Raw genomic sequence first — 18,472 nt, 5'->3', positions numbered from 1 at the left:
TCAATGGTTCACAAGGCAGTGGGGAACTTTGCCCTTCCACCACAGGAGTAAACGCAAAACGGGTGAACAATTCTACATATACAAAATAATGAAAATAAAAACTCACAATATAAACAAACTATCAATATAATCAAAATAAATATGAATTGAATTTCAATTAAATTAAATATATTCTACATATACAAAATAATAAAAATAAAAACTCACAATATAATCAAACCACCAATATAAACAAAATGAATATGAATTAGGTTTCAATTAAAGTAAATATATCATACATAGTAACATAGGGTTTAGAACTTACTTGAATTGTGAAATTTCACAATAACAATGAGCAAATACAAAGTAGCTAGCGGCACCACCACAGCGACGACTACGGCAGCACAAAGGCACCTCAATGGCGGCAGCAGGAGAGATGGAGTTGAGGGTTTTTTTGGGGAGGGGGATTGAGTTGGGAACTTAGGGTTGGAGGAGGAGAAAACAAAAGAAAATTGGGGGTTTTGGAAAGAAGGAATCGGGTTTATGGAGAAGCAATAGCTGGAGGATATGTTGGTCATTATTTTTTTTCTTCAAACTTGGCCCAAAACGAAGTCGTTTTGGCCAGGTCATTTAAAAAAATTTCCTAGGGCAAAACGACGTTGTTTTGCCCAGTTGTTTTAAAAACAAAACTCGCGTGCCCTAGCCTTCTTCTTCTTCACCTGCGAACCTTCCTTCTTTTTTCGACATTTCGTCGACCACTTAGTGTGCAGCTCCAAGAGACCTCTAAGCTTTTTTTCATGGCTTCCAAGAGGTCATGCAACCCTATTGACCCCAATGTGGCTCCGCCTCTGGCTACGACATGTCTCCTAAAATTTCAGTTCTATATTGCATCAGAATATATTACTAAAAGAAACTGATGTCAAATCCCACAAACTCTGTATAACTGAGGTGTGTATCATCTCTAGCAAGGCTCATATATAAGTTCCCGACATCTTTTGAGGCGTCGCTCATTTGCGTCATAGATTTTGTTGGCTAAGAATGAAAAAAAAAAAAAACCCAAGAATTCTGAAATGGATTAGACGAAGAAACACACTCATAGAAAAGAAGGCTATCAAAAGCGAAACTCATTATTTCACCATGTATTCTGATCTGCTAGCTATATGGCACACAATGTGGCGCTTTTAACGTGTGCTATCATATGCCATTCAATTATACTAGCTGCAAACACTACACATATACAAAAGCAAACACAAATGATACAACAGTGCTAAACTTTAGTATTTAACATGTTTGTAATCCAAGACACCGGTTTTGACTAGACTCCTACCCTAAGGGCATTTCATTGTTTGTCCTTCTAAGCACTTCAACAACCATAATGTATACCTTTCTCGTGGGATAATAGTAGTGTTTCAGTTGCACTAAACCATCTAAAGGTTCTTCACAATAACCATTGCATGGTATTTCAAAAGTTTGGTCCAAGTGACAAAATGTTTGTAAGTTCTCGATGTGGTAGTCCAAGCAGAGGCGGAGCCATAGTGGGGTCAATGGGGTTGCATGACCTCTTGGAAGCCATGGAAATAAGTTTAGAGGTCCCCTAGAGCTGCTGGTGTGACCTCTTAGAGCTGCACACCAAGTGGTCGACGAAATATCTGAAAGAAAAAGGAAGGTTCGCAGTCAAGAAGAAGAAGTGAGTTTTGTTTTTAAAACAACCTAGGCAAAACGACGTCGTTTTGGCGAGGTCCAAGAAAAAATTAATGACCAGATCCTCCAGCCATTGCTTCTCTACAGACCTGATTCCTCCTTTCTAAAACCCAAAATTTTCTTTTGTTTTCTCCTCTTCCAACCCTAAGTTCCTAACTCAATCCCCCCCTTCAACTCCATCTCCTCCCTTGCGCCGCCATTGAGGTGCCTTTGTCTCATCGCTGTGGTGGTGCCGCCAGCTACTCTCTTTGTATTTGCTCATTGTTATTATGAAATTTCACAATTCAAGTAAGTTCTAAACCGTATGTTACTATGTATGATATAATTAATTTAATTGAAACCTAATTCATATTTATTTTGATTATATTGGTGGTTTGATTATATTGTGAGTTTTTATTTTCATTATTTTGTATATGTAGAATATATTTAATTTAATTGAAATTCAATTCATATTTATTTTGATTATATTGATGGTTTGTTTATATTGTGAGTTTTTATTTTCATTATTTTGTATATGTAGAATATATTTAATTTAATTGAAATCCAATTCATATGTATTTTGATTATGTTCATGGTTTGTTTATATAAGTATTTATTTTGATTATTTTGTATATGTAGAATTATTATGGAACGGTTTTTTAAGAGAAAGTCATCATCGAGTTCGATTAGTTTGGCTAATGTTGATAGTTTAAATAATGTTGGTACTTCAAGAACACCAAGTTCAAGAAAAAGTCAGTTAGATGGTGTTTTGGGTAATCTTCAAGCGGACCCTCTGGATTAAGAACTCGAATGATAGATTATGATGCTAATATGAGAGATGAGTTCCGAAGATCATATCTACAAAAAGAACCTTGTCAACCTTGAGGTCATAATTTCCCAATAAATAATATGTCAGGAATTAATCGACGCTTCATCCCTCAATGGTTTGATGAGTTTGATTGATTGTAGTATAGTATATCTAAAGATGCGGCATTTTGTCTCTATTGCTATCTCTTTAAAACTAATTTTGAACAAGTGGGTATGAAGCTTTCACTGGAGATGGATTTAAGAATTGGAAGAAAGGGAAAGAAAGGTTTAAGATGCATGTTGGACCGGTTGGGAGTGTTCATAATAAGGTTAGAAAAACTGCTACAAAGTTGATGAATCAAAATACACATATTGAAATGGCAGTGAGCAAACACTCCGACCAAGTTCATAATAAGGCTAGAAAAGCTGCTACAAAGTTGATGAATCAAAATACACATATTGAAATGGTAGGGAGCAAACACTCCGACCAAGCTCGTAAAGCTTATTGCACATGCTTGAATGCATCAATCAAGTGCACTAAGTTTTTATTGCGACAATGTCTTGCTTTTCATAGCCATGATGAAAGTGTCACTTCAAGCAATAGGGGAAATTACTTGGAGCTATTGCAATTCCTTGCAGAAAATTATGATAAAGTTAAAGAAGTTGTGATGGAAAATGCTCCGGGGAATCTCAAATTACTAGCTCCATGCATTCAAAAAGAAATTGTGAATTCATGTGCCCTTGAAACACTTGATGTTGTCATGGATGGTCTAAAAGATAGATTCTTTTCAATATTGGTGGATGAAGCACGTGGTGTGTTGGTGAAAGAGCAAATGGCTATGGTGTTGCGTTATGTGGATGACAAAGGGCATGTAATTGAAAGATTTATGGGTATCCAACATGTTACTGACACTACTTCAAGTTCACTAAAGGATGCTATTGATACATTCGTTTCTCGTAACGGTTTGAGCCTTTCCAAGCTACGATGACAAGGTTATGATGGTGCTAGCAATATGTTAGGTGAGTTGAATGGCCTTAAAACAAAGATATTGAGAGAACAACCTTGTGCATATTATGTTCATTGTTTTGCTCATCAACTTCAACTAGCTCTTATTGCCGTAGCAAAGAAGAATAGATATTGCCTTTTTTTTTTTGCAACGGCTAATAGTGTGGTTAATCATGTTGGAGCATCTTGTAAGCTGCATGATTTACTTAGAGGAGAACTCTAAGAAGAGCTTGTGATAACTTTTGAAAACGATTGTCTTATACTTAATTCAAGAAACAAGTCTCAAACGTGTCGGTGACACACAATGGAACTCACACTATGGTACCTTGATTAGCATCATTTCTATGTTTTCATCCGTGGTTCATGTGCTTCAAATGGTTATTGATGATAATCCCAATAAAAGTGCGGGTGAAGCAAATAAGTTAATGAGAGAAATACGTACTTTTAAGTTTTTGTTCCACCTTTTCTTAATAAAAGCCATACTAGGACTCACAAATGATTTGTCACATGCATTGCAAAGGAAAGATCACGAAATTGTGAATGCAATGGCTTTAGTGAAATCATGCAAGGAAAAGCTACATTGAATGAGGAATAATTGGTTCAATGCATTGGTTAATGAAGTATCTTCTTTTTGTGAGAAGCATCATATTGATGTTCCTAACATGGAAGAGGCATTTATACTTCCAGGGAGGTCAAGGCGTAATGCTCTAATAAAGGCAAATCGTCATCATTATCGTGTGAAGCTCTTTATTTATGTCATTGATGAGCAAATTACGGAGTTAGAGGATCGCTTTAATGAGGTAAATACCGAATTGCTTATTTGTTTAGCATGTTTGACTCCGAAAGATTCATTTGTAGCTTTTGATAAATCAAAGTTACTTCGTCTTGCTCAATTTTATCCTCAAGACTTTTCGGATGAAGATCAACTTGAGATTTATATCCTTTATGTGCGTTCTAGTTGTGATTTCTCTCAATTGGAAGGGATTGGTGATCTTGCAAAAAAAAAATGGTGGAAACAAGGATGCATCAAGTATTCAATTATGTGTATTTGCTCATTACATTGTCTTTAGTTTTACCGGTTGCAACTGCTTCAGTGGAGAGAGTTTTTTCTGTCATGAATATTGTTAAGGGTCCACTTATGAACAAAATGGGAGATCAATGGTTGAGTGATAGCTTGCTTGTTTATACTGAGAGAGATATTTTTGCTTGTATAGCTTCATTTTCAAAATATGAAACCACGTCGTGAACAATTATAGCTTGTAATATTGTTTCTGTTATGAATTATGAATGAAAGTACTATGATTTCATTTTTAATATGTTTTTCCATCCTAAATTTTTATTTGGACTTTTACACTAAGACCCCTTGTGGTAAGATTCCTGGATCTGCCACTGAGTCCAAGTAAGGAATACTTTGTTTCGTATAGATTGGAGGCAAACGTATGTTCAATTGGCTTGTGTAAGATCAAACCTAAACCGCACATAACATAGGATCCCAAATACACTCGACACAACTGCACATAACATAGGATCCTGAATACACTCGACAAAAGTGAAATTGCTCAGATGCCAATTTGTTACCTAAGCTTCAGCTTTATTTGGATTACCAAAACAGGTGCACACATGATATCGTGTTTAGACCCCCTCTGCATGTGCAGAGTATTTGATCAACATCATCATTATTTCCAAGGGAATGTAGAGACCAATTTCATTCAGGCACCTAACCCAATCTATTCCTCAAATAGGAACCAAAAGGGGGATGCATATAGATTTCTGTTTTGAAAATGTTTGTTTTCCATATTTGTCAGAACATCAGGAGAATGACTATCAATCTCCCTTACCTATATATTTTAATCATTCAGCCATGTAAATGAAATCCATGACTCTAGCACTGGCAACTTTGAACTCACCTGGCTTTTCCCTGGTTGAGTATTTGAGTCTCCTCAATTATCATCTGCTACAAGAGCCAATACCAAACACACATCTGTTCACATGTTCATAAGAAGTAATTAGTCTCTGATCTAATCCATTTGCTGTTAGAGAATTCAAGATTATACCATGGAAACCAACTACAAGGGCCATATCTTTAGCTCACATGTTCAAGTAATGCGCAACAAAATCCAGTGAACACTTGTAATCCATTGTGAAGGCCATTATCTCTATTCAAGACTTCAGGTCTATGGGTTTATTTCCACGTATAAAAGCCTTCAGTTTCATTTTGTGTGCTGCCTGAATCGAAGCACCAGTGTATTCTGCTGGTGGAATTCGGATAATTGGAAAGCATATATACTCCTCCGTGCCCAAATCTATTTTCCTTTTCAGGAAAGAGAAATGAAGAATGAAAAATGAAGGCAACCTCATCCAAGTTCAAGTAAAATGAAGGCTGTCAGGGCTAACGAAAATGTCTGTGGCTAGTAACAGAAGCAAATAGCATGGCACAAGCGAATATTTCAAAACCTCACAATCAAAATCATCCGTTCGCAAAAGAAAGAATTCAGAATTTATAGAAATGTAAAACATATAATGAAGGCAATTTAAGGAATGATAGGTGAACCAACAAGGCCTTTCTCCATGCTTCTGATTTATCCATTGATGGCAAAGAAGGTGTGCAACTATCACACCAGCAAAACTGAACTCATTTGCACTGAACACCAGCTTCAGCAGCTCGGTGAGCTATACATATGAGATGTTTCTTATGCCATTACCCTTTTCAATCTCATTGTTTCTCATCGTCTAACCCTTTTCATCCCTAATTTTCTGAAGGAAAAATCTTGGTTCCGTACATGCAACGACTCATTCCACTTTACAGACAACTGACAATCTGGTATGCGAACATAAGCTTTTATTGACAAGTTAATTTTGTATGTGTCGGATTGTGATTGTGATTTAAGGGTAAATGACTTTTACCATTAAGTACTAAGGGTTCGGTTATAAAACCTTACAAGGAATTTTTTTTTTTGAGCAAGCTGGTTTTGATTTTGAAGTTGGAATTTTTTTTTCTTTCAAAAACTGGATAAATTCAAGAAAATTAATAGCTAATTGGTTGATTTCATAAAATTTCTTAACTCATTTAAATCACATGACCGGGCGTTTTGGGCTACACATAGCCCATCTACAGCTGGGCCAGGCTCATATAATGAAGGAAACATTTTTGGGCACAAAATAAATAAAGAAACTATGGCTACGTTTGAATCTTCCGTGATTTAAATACCCCTAAAACCCCTGGAGAACCAGAGTCGTCACCTGTTAGCTTATTTCACTCCGCGCTTCGACTCTTCCTCCCATTCGCGCCATCCTCGCTCGCCATTTCTCCCATTCAACCCATCATCCCATCTTCAGGTATAGCTCTCTCTCTTGATGGTACGTTTCAGTTGATACCAGTTCTTTTTTTTTTTTTGAAAAAAAATATATTTAGACATTTGATTGTTTTTCCTGGTTTCGTTTTTTATTTTCGAATCAAAGCGCTCTCTCTGTACTAGCTGTTACGTCGTACGTGTCTTAGTTTGTATTCAAGTTAGGGTTTTGCCCTCAGTTCAAGTTTCGTTATTTTCTTTGGCGGGCTAGCGTTCCGTGGGTTTTCAATGTGGTTTTCAGTTTTGTATTTTTCGGATTCTATATGATTATTTCTATGGGTTTTTTTAGATGATTCTGATGACTTTATGATCTGGGTTTGACTTTAAGAAAAATATATTTTATTTTAATTTTGATAAATGGGCATCATTCATATATAAAATTTGTATGCAGGGATATTTAAAAGGTGATTACCAATTAGGGTTTTGAGGTTTCGCATATCAATTTTGATGGGGTTGGTTTGTCTTGAAAGTTTTTATATACGAAAAAAATTGTTCTGATATGCTTTCTCTCCTGTGCTGTGTTGTTTAGTTTTCTGCTGCTTATTCTGAGCGTATGTCTAATAATGTTGGAGAACAGGGTCTTCATTGCGCATCCAAATGTCTTTTGATCTCAACAACAAACATTCATCAATTATTGGACAATTTTATTTTATGAACCGAGGGAGGCTGTGGTGTTCACGCAGAATCTTGTTCCGGCACTGGACTTGACCTAGTTTTGTTTTGGGAGGGGCGTTGTTTATAATTGTGTTCTTTTTGTAACCTCTGCTTTACTTGCTGTTTACTTTTAAGAGACATTATTTTCTTCGCATATTGTGAGGAATTTCTACATTGGGGATTTAAGGCTATTGTTAGATAGTTGAGACTTTACATTTGGATTTTGTGATGAGGAAAGCACCGTTCCCTCCTGGTTTCCGGTTTTCTCCAACTGATGTAGAACTTATACAATATTATTTGAAGAGGAAGGTAATGGGGAAAAGGCTCCATTATAACTTCATTGCAGAGGTCGACATTCACAAGTATGCTCCCTGGGATCTTCCAGGTATTTGTCATTCTAATTTCTCTTCCTTGTTTTCTTCACTGTCATTGACCTTGTCATTCTAATTAACATTGGCTTTCCTTCTTTGTCTCATGTAGTTTCTGATTGTATTGTGCCTTATATTTTCAGGAAAATCTTGTTGGCAAGGTGATCTAAAATGGTACTTCTTTTGTCCGACATCAAGGAATTATCCAACTGGGGCTAGAGTGAAACGTGCCAACGAATGCGGTTACTGGAAGGCCACGGGAAAGGATAGATCTGTTCTTTACAATGGAGAAGTTTCCGGGTGGATAAAAACACTGATCTTTCATACAGGTCGAGCTCCAAAAGGAGAAAGAACAGATTGGGTTATGCATGAGTATAGGCTTGAAGCTAAGAACCTGGCTGATAGTGATGTGCTCCAGGTAAATGACACTCTTCCTCTCACTATTTTGTATTCTTCTTTGGTTTTAATAAAATTAGTCCTACACTCTGAAATGATTTAGTATTGTGCTCTCCTTTTTTAAAGCTTGTTATTCTTTAATGTTTCATATGATTAGAATTTTTTCATGCTGCTGAATTGGACTGATAATGTTAGTTTTCCTTACTACATACAATTTGTTATTAGCTTTTCATGGCTAGTGGGTTTATGTTGATTAAGTTTTGTGGCTTTTTGATGTTGCAGGATTCGTATGTGATCTGTATGATTTTCCAAAAAGATGGGCCAGGGCCAAGAAATGGTGCAGAATATGGTGCACCCTTTAAAGAGGAAGACTGGACTGATGATGAGGCTGAAATTTGTTCAGAAGCAGTCCCACATGCAAACATGCCTCAGCCAAACCTTGTGGTGCCGAGCAACTATAATAGTTCCAACATCCTGGAGGGTATACACATAGGTCCTTCATCTGAATCGTGCATATCAGATGCTTTACCACCTTCTTGCAATGTTCTCCAATTGGTTTCCAGTAATCATGTTACGATGGAGAAGCCTCATGTTTCCAATGATGATATCCTGTCAATGTTGAATTGCTTTACTGAAGGAAGCACTTCCTTAATGAAAGAAAATGACAAAACTGAGGTGTGTAATTCTTCCTTCTCTTTTTACTATGTTGTATATATCATTCCTGATCATAGCAAAGTGGAAATGCATCATAATCTAATTTATCATTTTCTTAGTGGTGGAATCGAGATAGGTTTATGTTGTGACACTTTGCTCATGCCATAGCTTTCCAATGCATATGTGCTAATGGGGCACAATAGAGTTGGGTTAAATTTTGGTGAACATAAGTCATTGATGTCATCCAGGTTGTTGAAAAAGACAAATTAGCCTTTTTTTCTTCCTGATGAGGGTCTTGGCTCTGCAACTTCAGTGCATCTGTACTTTGCCTTATTTCCTCTCTCTCTCTCTCTCTCTCTCTCTCTCTCTCTCTCTATATATATATATATATATATATTTCTCTTGGTCTCCTTCATCAACCTAATTGGTTCCTTATTCTTATTTCATGCTGCTTTCGCAGATGTTTGCTGCTTCTCTTACTGTTATTTTTTGTTTTTACTTTTCAATTGATGGAGGGTAAACTTTCCTACTCTTTATTCATGAAGAAATGATATGTTATTATCCTCTGCTGATGAGGTGATCTCTCTCCTTGTTTTTTGTAATGATCTTTTGCTGCCTATATTTGCCTATAGCTATAATGATAATCTGTGGAAGCTGTGACTATGGACTCAGTGTTAATAATTATAGTGCAAATGTTATTTCTTGAAGCTAGAGTTTTAAACTAGATGGTGTAACTTGAGAAGTTGATGGTATTGAACTTTAATTTTGAAAATTTCATTTTATGCTGGATCCTTTTGGATGTTCTTATATGCACCTATAAGAACATTAGTACACATAAATTACGGAAGTAATAGAAATATATTACTTCCGTAAGTACATTGGTACACATAAATTATCTTGCAAATGTTCTTTAAACTTCTAAGGTATGCTAATGTAAAACTTCTCCACGGTTTGCAGGAGCTTGGTAATGTCATTCCTTCTGGAAATGCTAGTGCTACACCTCATGTCAATTGTGATGATATTTATGAAAATTTAGGAGACTTGGGCAAGCTGGCTACAGTGAGTGAAGATGGTTATAATTTCTCCGCTGGTCATAATTCAATATGTGCTCCGGCTCAAATGCTGCTAGGTGACAATGAGCAATTCTTGGAGCTGGATGATCTTGGTAGATCCGTTGAATTGCCATGATTCGACATATACTCAGCCTCTGTTCAGTCAGCCTTGGTACTTTACTGGGAGAGACACCTTTTCCGGTTGAAGACGAGTTGAATGTGTTTGTAAGGTGAACTTCTGAAATTATTATTGCTGACTTTCAGAAGCTCACCTTACCAGACACATAACGTTGACTTAATCATTGCACATTCTTTTTCATTGTTTGAAACGGAACAATGTTAAAAATTGTGGTACCATATTGTATTACAATGCGTTTTTCATTTTATGTCTATAATCTTTTACGAGGGTTTACGCTTAAACTAGGCTTGTGTTGTGTACTTGCGCAGTGTTTTGTTTTTTGGGGTCGATATCGTTTGAGGTTGTGACTTGGCTTATGTCCACTGCATTTTTTTCTTTGTAATTTGGATGCATAGTAAGAAAAAACAGGAAAAGAAGGTCAAGAGTTAATTACAAGTAAACCTACAACTTCGAGGTTACAATCTCTATGGCAAAGCCAAAGCTGATTTCCAATCTCTCCCTCCGATGCTCACTGTGTTAGGCCAAAACTGATGTCCTGCAGAAGTCACAATCAAATGTAAATTTTCCATCGATGAGTGATTCTTCATATAAGTGATTATTGACTTATCTAAAGTCTCTCTCAAATGGTTTTAAAGTAATTTTATGTGGAAGAGACTCTAGAAATGCGATGCGATTATTGAACATGAGCCTCCAGGTATCATGGACTTGGACCACGATCCTGGACAATCAATCGCTCAACATTAGGCCCAGAACTCGATCTTGGACCTTGAGTCCCAAACGTTATCACTTACCCTAGGCTAGAACTCGAGCGGACCCAACGTTGATATTCAAATTCCAAGAGCGTTGAGCCCAAACCCAAATAATAGATTGATATTTCATTACTCATTAATTTGCATTCTTTCTTTTTTTAATTTTTCGGCCATTAGTTCCAGGAAAACATATTTATCCAAACAAAAATATAAAAAAGCGAAAAAATAAACCGAAGTGGAAATTTCATTTTTGTGTTTTGGGCTTTGCCCTGTACTCCGAACAATTGCAGGCAGTCGAAAGCGACGCTACTCTTGTTAGGGAGGGACCACAGAGCCTACGCTGGGCTCTCACAGTGGCCTCAGTAAGCTTGTCCAGGTAACCCCATAGAGACTAACTTGTACCTGGTGTTGGTAGGCATGTTTTGTATTTGCAGGCATGCTCTATTGTTTTCTTGCTTCTAACTCGTTTAACTTGTTTGTGAGTATTGATGCTTATTTTCTTGGTTGGCTTCAAATATTGTCACTTCCAAGATCAGTGTTTTATTGTAATTTCGATCGCTTTCCGTAGCTATGAATTGTACAGTAAATAAATTGGTACCCAAAGAAAGAAAAAAAGTAGTTGCATGCTCAATGTATGTAGTGATTCATGTCTTCATAGTTCATGCTTGGATTTCTAAGGTTGAATTAAACATTTGAGCTATAAACCCTTTTCGTATAGTTGGTTGGCAGTGTTATACGATTTGCAAATTCAGTTTTTTGTTGTTGTTGGGGTAGTAGAGGGTATGTTTTCGGTTTCCTTTCAGAAGAAAAAGATCTATGAGTCTGAAATTTGTAGATGGTAGCTGTGGTGGAACTTGGGATCTACTTTCAACTTTCAAGTTGAGATTTGGAATGGTTAATGGTTAATTGTCTTAGCCACTAGTCAGTAGACAGTGAAAGTGAATGCCACATGATATTAAAATAGGAAGCAATGTTTCCAGTTGACCAGGGAACACGAAGGCACCCACACCATACAAAAATAATTCATGCATGATGGTGTGCAAGGTATCTTACACTATGACGTTGACAGACACGACAATACTATGTTGCTATCAATGTGCCAAAATTGGAATCCAAGGCTCATGAAAAGGAAAGACGAGATTTTTCATGTGGATGATGATGTGCATGATAATTGCACCTACAAATATGATCATTAATCGGCAAAAGTAGCTGGTAAATGGAGCCCATGGACACAGACAAGTAGTCTCTAGTCATTTTCCTTTGCTGGACCATGTGAATTGGATTCTAAGTTGTGCATTGATATAGGCTTAGATGCCCTTTACCTGCTGGCTTTGAGTTTGAGGAGGTTTCAGATGTGCTCAAGATACCATCACCTATCTGGTTGCATAAGAAACGGAAACACAAGTGGGACGTGTAAATTATTGAGAGAGACAGAGAGGTAGGTAAAGTTTTGATATTCCAGAAATGATCAGCTAGAATAAACAATGAGGACACTGTATATGTGATTCTGCATGTGTTGAGGCCCATTTTTAGTTATTTGAAGAACTGGTGATGTCGTGGGTTGTCATAACACTAGAATACACCCTTCTTGTTCTTTGATGAAGTGGAATGGAGTTTATGTGGTAAGGGGTGGGAGCAAAGCAAGTATGGTGCATTCATACAGCATCTGCTGTGGTGCTATTATAAATGAATTAAGTTGGCAGAATCCGCTAGAATTTATTTATGGTAGGTATCTGTATTTGTAGTACTTTATTATTATTTCAGAAGGAGGTGGGGGAGGTGTTTCAGATTTATTGCCCATGTATTAAGTTAAACCCTTGTTGAGGGAGGACCTAAACATTGCTATTGTTAGATATATTTTTAAAAAATTTCTGCACTTATAAGGAATCAGTGTAATATGATTTTCTTCTGCAAAATTAAGGGGTACTTCCAAGTAATAGTTCGAAAAATTTTAGATGTAAATTGTTGGAGTAATACAATTCCTCTTTTATTTGGCTTATAATTTGAATTACTCTCTTTTCTTGTTTGGTAAGTACATCACATGTAGAGGAACACTTCTTTGATATTACTTCAGTTCGTTTTTCACGATCTGTTTTCCATCTTGTCTTATTGGTGCTTGTGAGGCCATTTGGAAGAGAGAGATGGGGGTGAAGGTGAGGGATTGTGGCAAGCTGTTCAACTTTTTGTAGAACTTATTAGAAGCTCTAAAGAAATATGGAGGAGCAAAAGGCATATAATAAAAAGAACTTCTGCACATTAAAGTGGCCGACAATGATCTTGTTTCAATGAAGTTCTGGAGGTTGGTTTTCAGGATGGACAGAGAAATCATGTATTCCCATTTCCATCAACAAGAGAAGTTAAGGAACTTGATGGGTTTCTTTATGAGGGATTTAATAATATAGGAATTTGTCTGTCCACTTAAATAGTTTTGCAACAAGAGCATGCCTCTTTCATATTTTTCTGAAGAGAGTTGCTATAAGGCTCACCAGAAAGGTCTTTGCATCTTGGAGGATAAGGTTCTGTTGTCAGAAGGAATGTCACTGGCCCCATCAATTTCAGTAGTTGTGCTATTAAAGGCTTTAACAAGGGTGACCTGTATTAGTAAATGACTTACCTAGTAGTTTCTTTTATGATATTCATTCAGGCTGGTAAGATTTAGGTACAGATCTGCTTAGATATTAAATTGAGTCATATTTGTACATACTGGACCTTCCTAATCAGGTTTAATCTGCAAGTGTTAAAATCTGTGGATGATTAAATAATAAACTGCCTTGTGTTCATCGATGTTTCATCCCAAGTGGATTGTAGGATTTTTCCATGGAGGTTTTTATTTTTTATTTATTTTTAAAAGCTTCTTTAAATTGTCTTGCCCCATTTGATTCATCTTCTCATATGTCTAACCTAATAGTAGTTGACACCTACTACTAGCTTAACCCTCTGCAATGTGTACCTTGCAGGCTTGCACATGTGTTAGAATTTTGTAGCAGTTTCTGTTCCTGCCACAGGAAACCATGCTTTTAAATAATGTATAAATCCCAAAATTATTATGAATTCTTACAACCAGATCTCAAGCTACATAAAAGAAAGAATTGAAGAAAGTTTCACTATGGGAGAGCTCCATCAACATTTGGGAGAACTTCGATGATATATGCTAATGACTTTTCTGTATACAAATAATGCAAAAACACCACAAAATCAAACCCATGCGCCCTTCACTCTATCCATTCCATCAGTCTCGCCTGCTTGCCAATGGAACCACCTCTGCCAGAGGAGTCGACAGAGGTGTTGGGATTGGAGATGTTCTGCAGACGGGACAGGTAGGATGCAGCCGCAGCCACGGATCAACACACTTGAGGTGGAAGAGGTGTTTACAATCTGGCAGTAGACGGAGTGTATCGGTGCCCTTGTAATCAGCAAGACATATGGAGCAGCAGGAGGCAGTGGAGCCTGTCTTTTGGAGCTTGGCCTCGGAGTAAAGCATCTTTGGGTAGCTCTCGATGGTGCTGTCATCAAGTCCTATATCAACAACAAAGTTTTGCAGGTCAGGTGGATCAAGGGTGTTGTTGTTCCTGTGTGTCGCCGGGGCAGGTGGCTGCTGAGTTCTGGTGCAGAAGTAGGAAGCAAGGGTGATGGTTGTGATGAGCAGGAGGATGCCAACTGAGACACCAATGCCATAACCAAAGCCACCAATGTTGTTGGAACCAAGGAAGCCACCAGAGTCACTTGTGTTGTTCATGATCTCTCACCTCCTTGAGAAAGAAAAGCCAAGCAGGTGGGGTTGTGATGGGAGAAGTTGCATATGATAGAAGCTGTTTTGGTTTGGTCAGCCATGGCTCAATGACAAAAGAATTGGTTATTTGGGGAATTCAAGTTTTGTGAAGTCAACTGCTGGATGAGGTGGAGAGAGAGAGAGTATTGGTGGAGTTTTAATTAAGGGAAGATGCAGTTGGTCCTAAGTAAAGAGAGAGAGAGAGAGAGAGAGAGAGAGAGATTACATGTGATTACATTATGGTTTTTCTGTACGTTTGATTATGTGTTATGTGTCTGCAAGTTTTTGAAGGTCAACGTTTCTGGTTTTACCTGTTGTCTCTTATGGGTAACGTCTTTCTTTCAAGTGAGCATCTGTATCTGCTATATAATTAATTAAGTAATTTTTAAATTAATTATATCTCTTATCTCTATCAACTCACAACAAATCATCATCTGTATATCTGATGTAATTATTTTTAATTTTCTATCTGTATAGGCGTGTAACGCACGTTCCATGCATTGCAAGGTTAGTTGGTGTTTACTGCTAATATATTTCAAGGCTGATTTTATGAACAGCTATGTAGTAACGCATTTTCTTCTTCTCTCTCTGCCAAGATACGAATTGGAAGTTAGCACTTGTTTACTTGTTTTTATTGGTATGAGCCTTATCATTTAACCAAAAAACGAATTATTTGGGCTCATCATGCGTGTGGTTGGCCCTCTTCAATGGATGCAACTGTTTGTTTTTTTAAATTTAATTTTTGGTACAAGATGCAATTGGTTCTTTATACATATGGGTGGTAGCCAAAATCACTTTTTTTTGGGTGCTTTTATTTGTACCTATTATGAATTATGAAATTGGATGTGGATTCATTGAAAGGCAGGCCGAAGCTACCATCTTAGTTTCACGAAGGAAAATTACAAAACCACGAAGCTACCATATTAGTTTCACGAAAGATACTTCGAAGGAAAATTACAAAACCAAATACAAGTATGTGATATACGTGGGTTAGTACCTGTCGAAATAGGGAAATCTGAAAAATTACCCAAACTATGTCAAACCTGTCGAGAAAAAGAACAATCAATAAACAATTATAAGCATCTAAAGGAAGCAACCCATGAAGTTGTAAAAGGAAATGTACTGAGTCAAATGAGCCATAACTTGATGTTTAAAGCAATTGATGTAATGAACAAAAAAAGAAAAAAAAAAAGAAAAAAAAAAGAAAAGGGAATTGATGTTCATGTTTAAGGTTTTGGGCCGTGGCAAAAAATTCTTTATTTTGGAGGCCCAATTTAGAAGTGTAATCTAATCCAAATCATCAAACAAATCCAACGGTTGCTATTCAATCTCAGTTTCCTCCTACCGCTGGATCTCACGTCTCCAACTCCGCGTCCGCTCAAGCACAACTCAACAAACAAGTCATCTTCTCTGTCCTCCAAAAATCCCAATCGCCGAATCAACCATGGCGGTTGTTGGCCCATGGACGACGACGAGCTTGATCATCGCGATAATGATGATGACCACGACGGTGCGTTTAATCGACGGTAGCAACAACAACCACGTGTACTCTCCGTGCGCGGACACGAAGGTGGAGAGGTCCGACGGGTTCACCTTCGGGATTGCCTTCGCATCCAGGGATTCCTTCTTCCGAAACGGCAGCGTTCAGTTGTCTCCCTGCGACTCCAGACTCTCTCTCTCCAACGGCAATTCCCAGATCTCCGTTTTCCGGCCCAAGGTTGACGAGATCTCTCTCCTCTCCGTCAACTCCTCCTCCTTCACTGCGGTTCGTTCTCTCTCCTCTTATTTCTTTCTCTTTTCTAATTTTTTTCTTTCTCGATTGTTGGTTTTAAAGTGCTTTGTTTAGTAAGATGGAAATTGCAATTTTATATTTATTTTGCTTTACAAGTTTGCAACATCAGACGAAATTGAAACTTGAACACCCTCCCAGAATCAAATTTAGATTAAATTTTCGAACTTTACTTAAAAAATTTCTGGTTTTTTTATTAGATGTGTTTGAGTTTTGGCATGTTTTGAATTCAATCCAATTGATTATATTTCTTGGGTTTTTGAATAATTACCAGGATTCTTATGGCTATATGGTTGCATTTGCTGGGAGAAAATATGCTGCAAGGTCCATTCCTGCTTTTGTTGCTAATGCTACCTACACTGTCACCAGCTTTACCCTTGTAAGTAAAAACGCTCGAATTTGAATTGAACTTGGAACTGGAATTGGAATTTTTTTTCTAGTCATCTGATTCTTGGTTCTATATGGTTTGAAGTGAGTGAGATTTGTGTTATGCAGGTGCTTGAGTTCAACAAGGGGAGGCTGCAGAACCTGTATTGGAAAAGGGATGGGTGCTCCAAATGTTCAGGGAGCACCGGCCTTGTTTGCCTCAACAATCAGGACTGTGCATTCAGGACCTCCAGCTGCAAAACCCATGGAGGCTCTGTGGACTGCAGCCTTGGGATCCAGTTGGCATTTTCCGGCACAGACAAGCACCTTTCAGTGCTTAACTCATGGTATGAAGTGGAAAACCTCAGGCAGTACTCACTCTATGGTCTTTATTCAAATTTGAAGGGCTCTCTCACTAGCCAGTACAACAAGATTTTCTGATGTAGACTTTTGTGCTAAGAGTGTTGTAATTTTCTTACTATATAGATCCACCCCAGTAGGTTTCATCATTTACTTATTTGTGTTTCAGATTCAGACAAATATTTGTTGTAAATTTATTAACTTTGAGGATCATTTTGTGATTGCTGAAAAGAGATATCAATGTTATTACATGTGCGTTCGGCCTGTTTATGACACCCAACTTTGTAGTTGGCTGGTTTAAAATACATAAGTTAACTCTAAAATTTCACACATTAAGATCCCAAATTCATTTCTCAAAAAATCTTGAATTACAAAGATTTTAAAACAATAAGAATCAGTTCATTGACTGACTTTAGTTTCTCCCAATATCTCAATTTTTGTAGTTGCAAATTTGTTGAAACATGCTCTTAGGTTTACGAAAAAAATCCTTCCTTACCTAATAGATATCTCATCGTTTTTTGGTTGACACAAGATATCTCATCTTAAAACTGTGATACCTATGTATATATGGTTTTCACATGACTGGGACCACATATGTTCTGTATGAAAAAAATTGTGTTTGTATGAGATTAATGATCGATGCATCAATTATAGATGGAAAAATATATAAATGTGACATTAACCATAAAGATGGCAAACCTGTCCTGTCATAATGATGTTAAGGCGATCGTAGAAAAATTAAACTCTTCAAATTAAAATTTGTTGACCTATTTGATAATTTGAAAAGGCTTATTTGCTACTTTAACAATTAATGCCCCAACATACTTTTTAATTAAATTATTGCAATGTTATGGAAAAGAATGAAAATATGTGAAAAATATCTATGTATTTATTATTTGAAAAGAAGAAATACATATTTTTAAAACATTTTCAAGGTAGATTTTGTTTTTCCAAAGCAAAATTAAATGTTTTGAAGAGCCATTGTCAACTTATCAATTTTGAAGAGAGAGAGAGAGAGAAAGAGGTGGCAGCTTTAATGACTGAGTTTGACAAGGCTGTTGGAGAGCGTTTTGATGATGTGGCTCACCTATTTTAGCATTTCAAAGTTGTTGAAGAGGCTGTTAGAGATGCTCTTATTTTTTTATTGTGAGAGGCCTAAAGTATGGGCATAGAAGGACAAAGAATACCAATGAGCTAAGCACCCACCATGATTTCTTTTTGTCGTATGGTTTTCTAAAGACTATCAATTGTAAATAGGGGTGTAAGTTGGATTGAAAATTCCATTTAGATCTGAAAATTTCTGAATATGACGAGTCCAAATCAATTCCGACATACGAAAGTTCCGAAATCCGAA

The 18,472-nt window shown here is 37.0% G+C and overlaps 2 protein-coding genes and 2 pseudogenes across 3 annotated transcripts; 3 read left to right on the top strand and 1 right to left on the bottom strand.

The window, feature by feature from the left end:
• Positions 1-2,305: 2,305 nt before the first annotated feature.
• Positions 2,306-4,718, top strand: LOC148914715 (uncharacterized; annotated as a pseudogene).
• A 1,932-nt stretch (positions 4,719-6,650) lies between these two features.
• LOC103339550 (NAC domain-containing protein 82-like) lies at positions 6,651-10,366 on the top strand (annotated as a pseudogene). Its single transcript, XR_016122812.1, has 5 exons — positions 6,651-6,808; positions 7,400-7,861; positions 7,988-8,262; positions 8,523-8,915; positions 9,852-10,366. The product of XR_016122812.1 is annotated as an NAC domain-containing protein 82-like (transcript).
• Positions 10,367-13,856: 3,490 nt separating this feature from the next.
• Positions 13,857-14,805, bottom strand: LOC103339549 (RING/U-box superfamily protein). Its single transcript, XM_008242856.3, has one exon. It carries the CDS (start codon positions 14,568-14,570, stop codon positions 14,064-14,066), a length of 507 nt encoding a protein of 168 aa, XP_008241078.1. The 5' UTR covers positions 14,571-14,805; the 3' UTR covers positions 13,857-14,063.
• A 1,146-nt stretch (positions 14,806-15,951) lies between these two features.
• Positions 15,952-17,393, top strand: LOC103339548 (uncharacterized). The gene is made up of 3 exons (XM_089042926.1): positions 15,952-16,368; positions 16,667-16,771; positions 16,888-17,393. Exons 1-3 carry the CDS (start codon positions 16,048-16,050, stop codon positions 17,197-17,199), a joined length of 738 nt encoding a protein of 245 aa, XP_088899052.1. The 5' UTR covers positions 15,952-16,047; the 3' UTR covers positions 17,200-17,393.
• Positions 17,394-18,472: the final 1,079 nt, after the last annotated feature.

This window comes from Prunus mume, linkage group LG8 (genome assembly GCF_029339155.1).
Source record: "Prunus mume cultivar Tortuosa linkage group LG8, ASM2933915v1, whole genome shotgun sequence".
NCBI classification, from domain to species: domain Eukaryota; kingdom Viridiplantae; phylum Streptophyta; class Magnoliopsida; order Rosales; family Rosaceae; genus Prunus; species Prunus mume.
Note: the sequence above shows the minus strand (reverse complement) of the source record. Positions and strands in the feature narration are given on the sequence as shown.

Bases quoted from the DNA above. Each gene is read 5' to 3' on its own strand.
- LOC103339549 (XM_008242856.3), bottom strand. From the start codon at position 14,570: ATGAACAACACAAGTGACTCTGGTGGCTTCCTTGGTTCCAACAACATT.
- LOC103339548 (XM_089042926.1), top strand. From the start codon at position 16,048: ATGGCGGTTGTTGGCCCATGGACGACGACGAGCTTGATCATCGCGATA. The intron at 16,369-16,666 runs GTTCGTTCTCTC...AATAATTACCAG, and splicing joins ACTCCTCCTCCTTCACTGCG to GATTCTTATGGCTATATGGT. The intron at 16,772-16,887 runs GTAAGTAAAAAC...TGTGTTATGCAG, and splicing joins CTGTCACCAGCTTTACCCTT to GTGCTTGAGTTCAACAAGGG.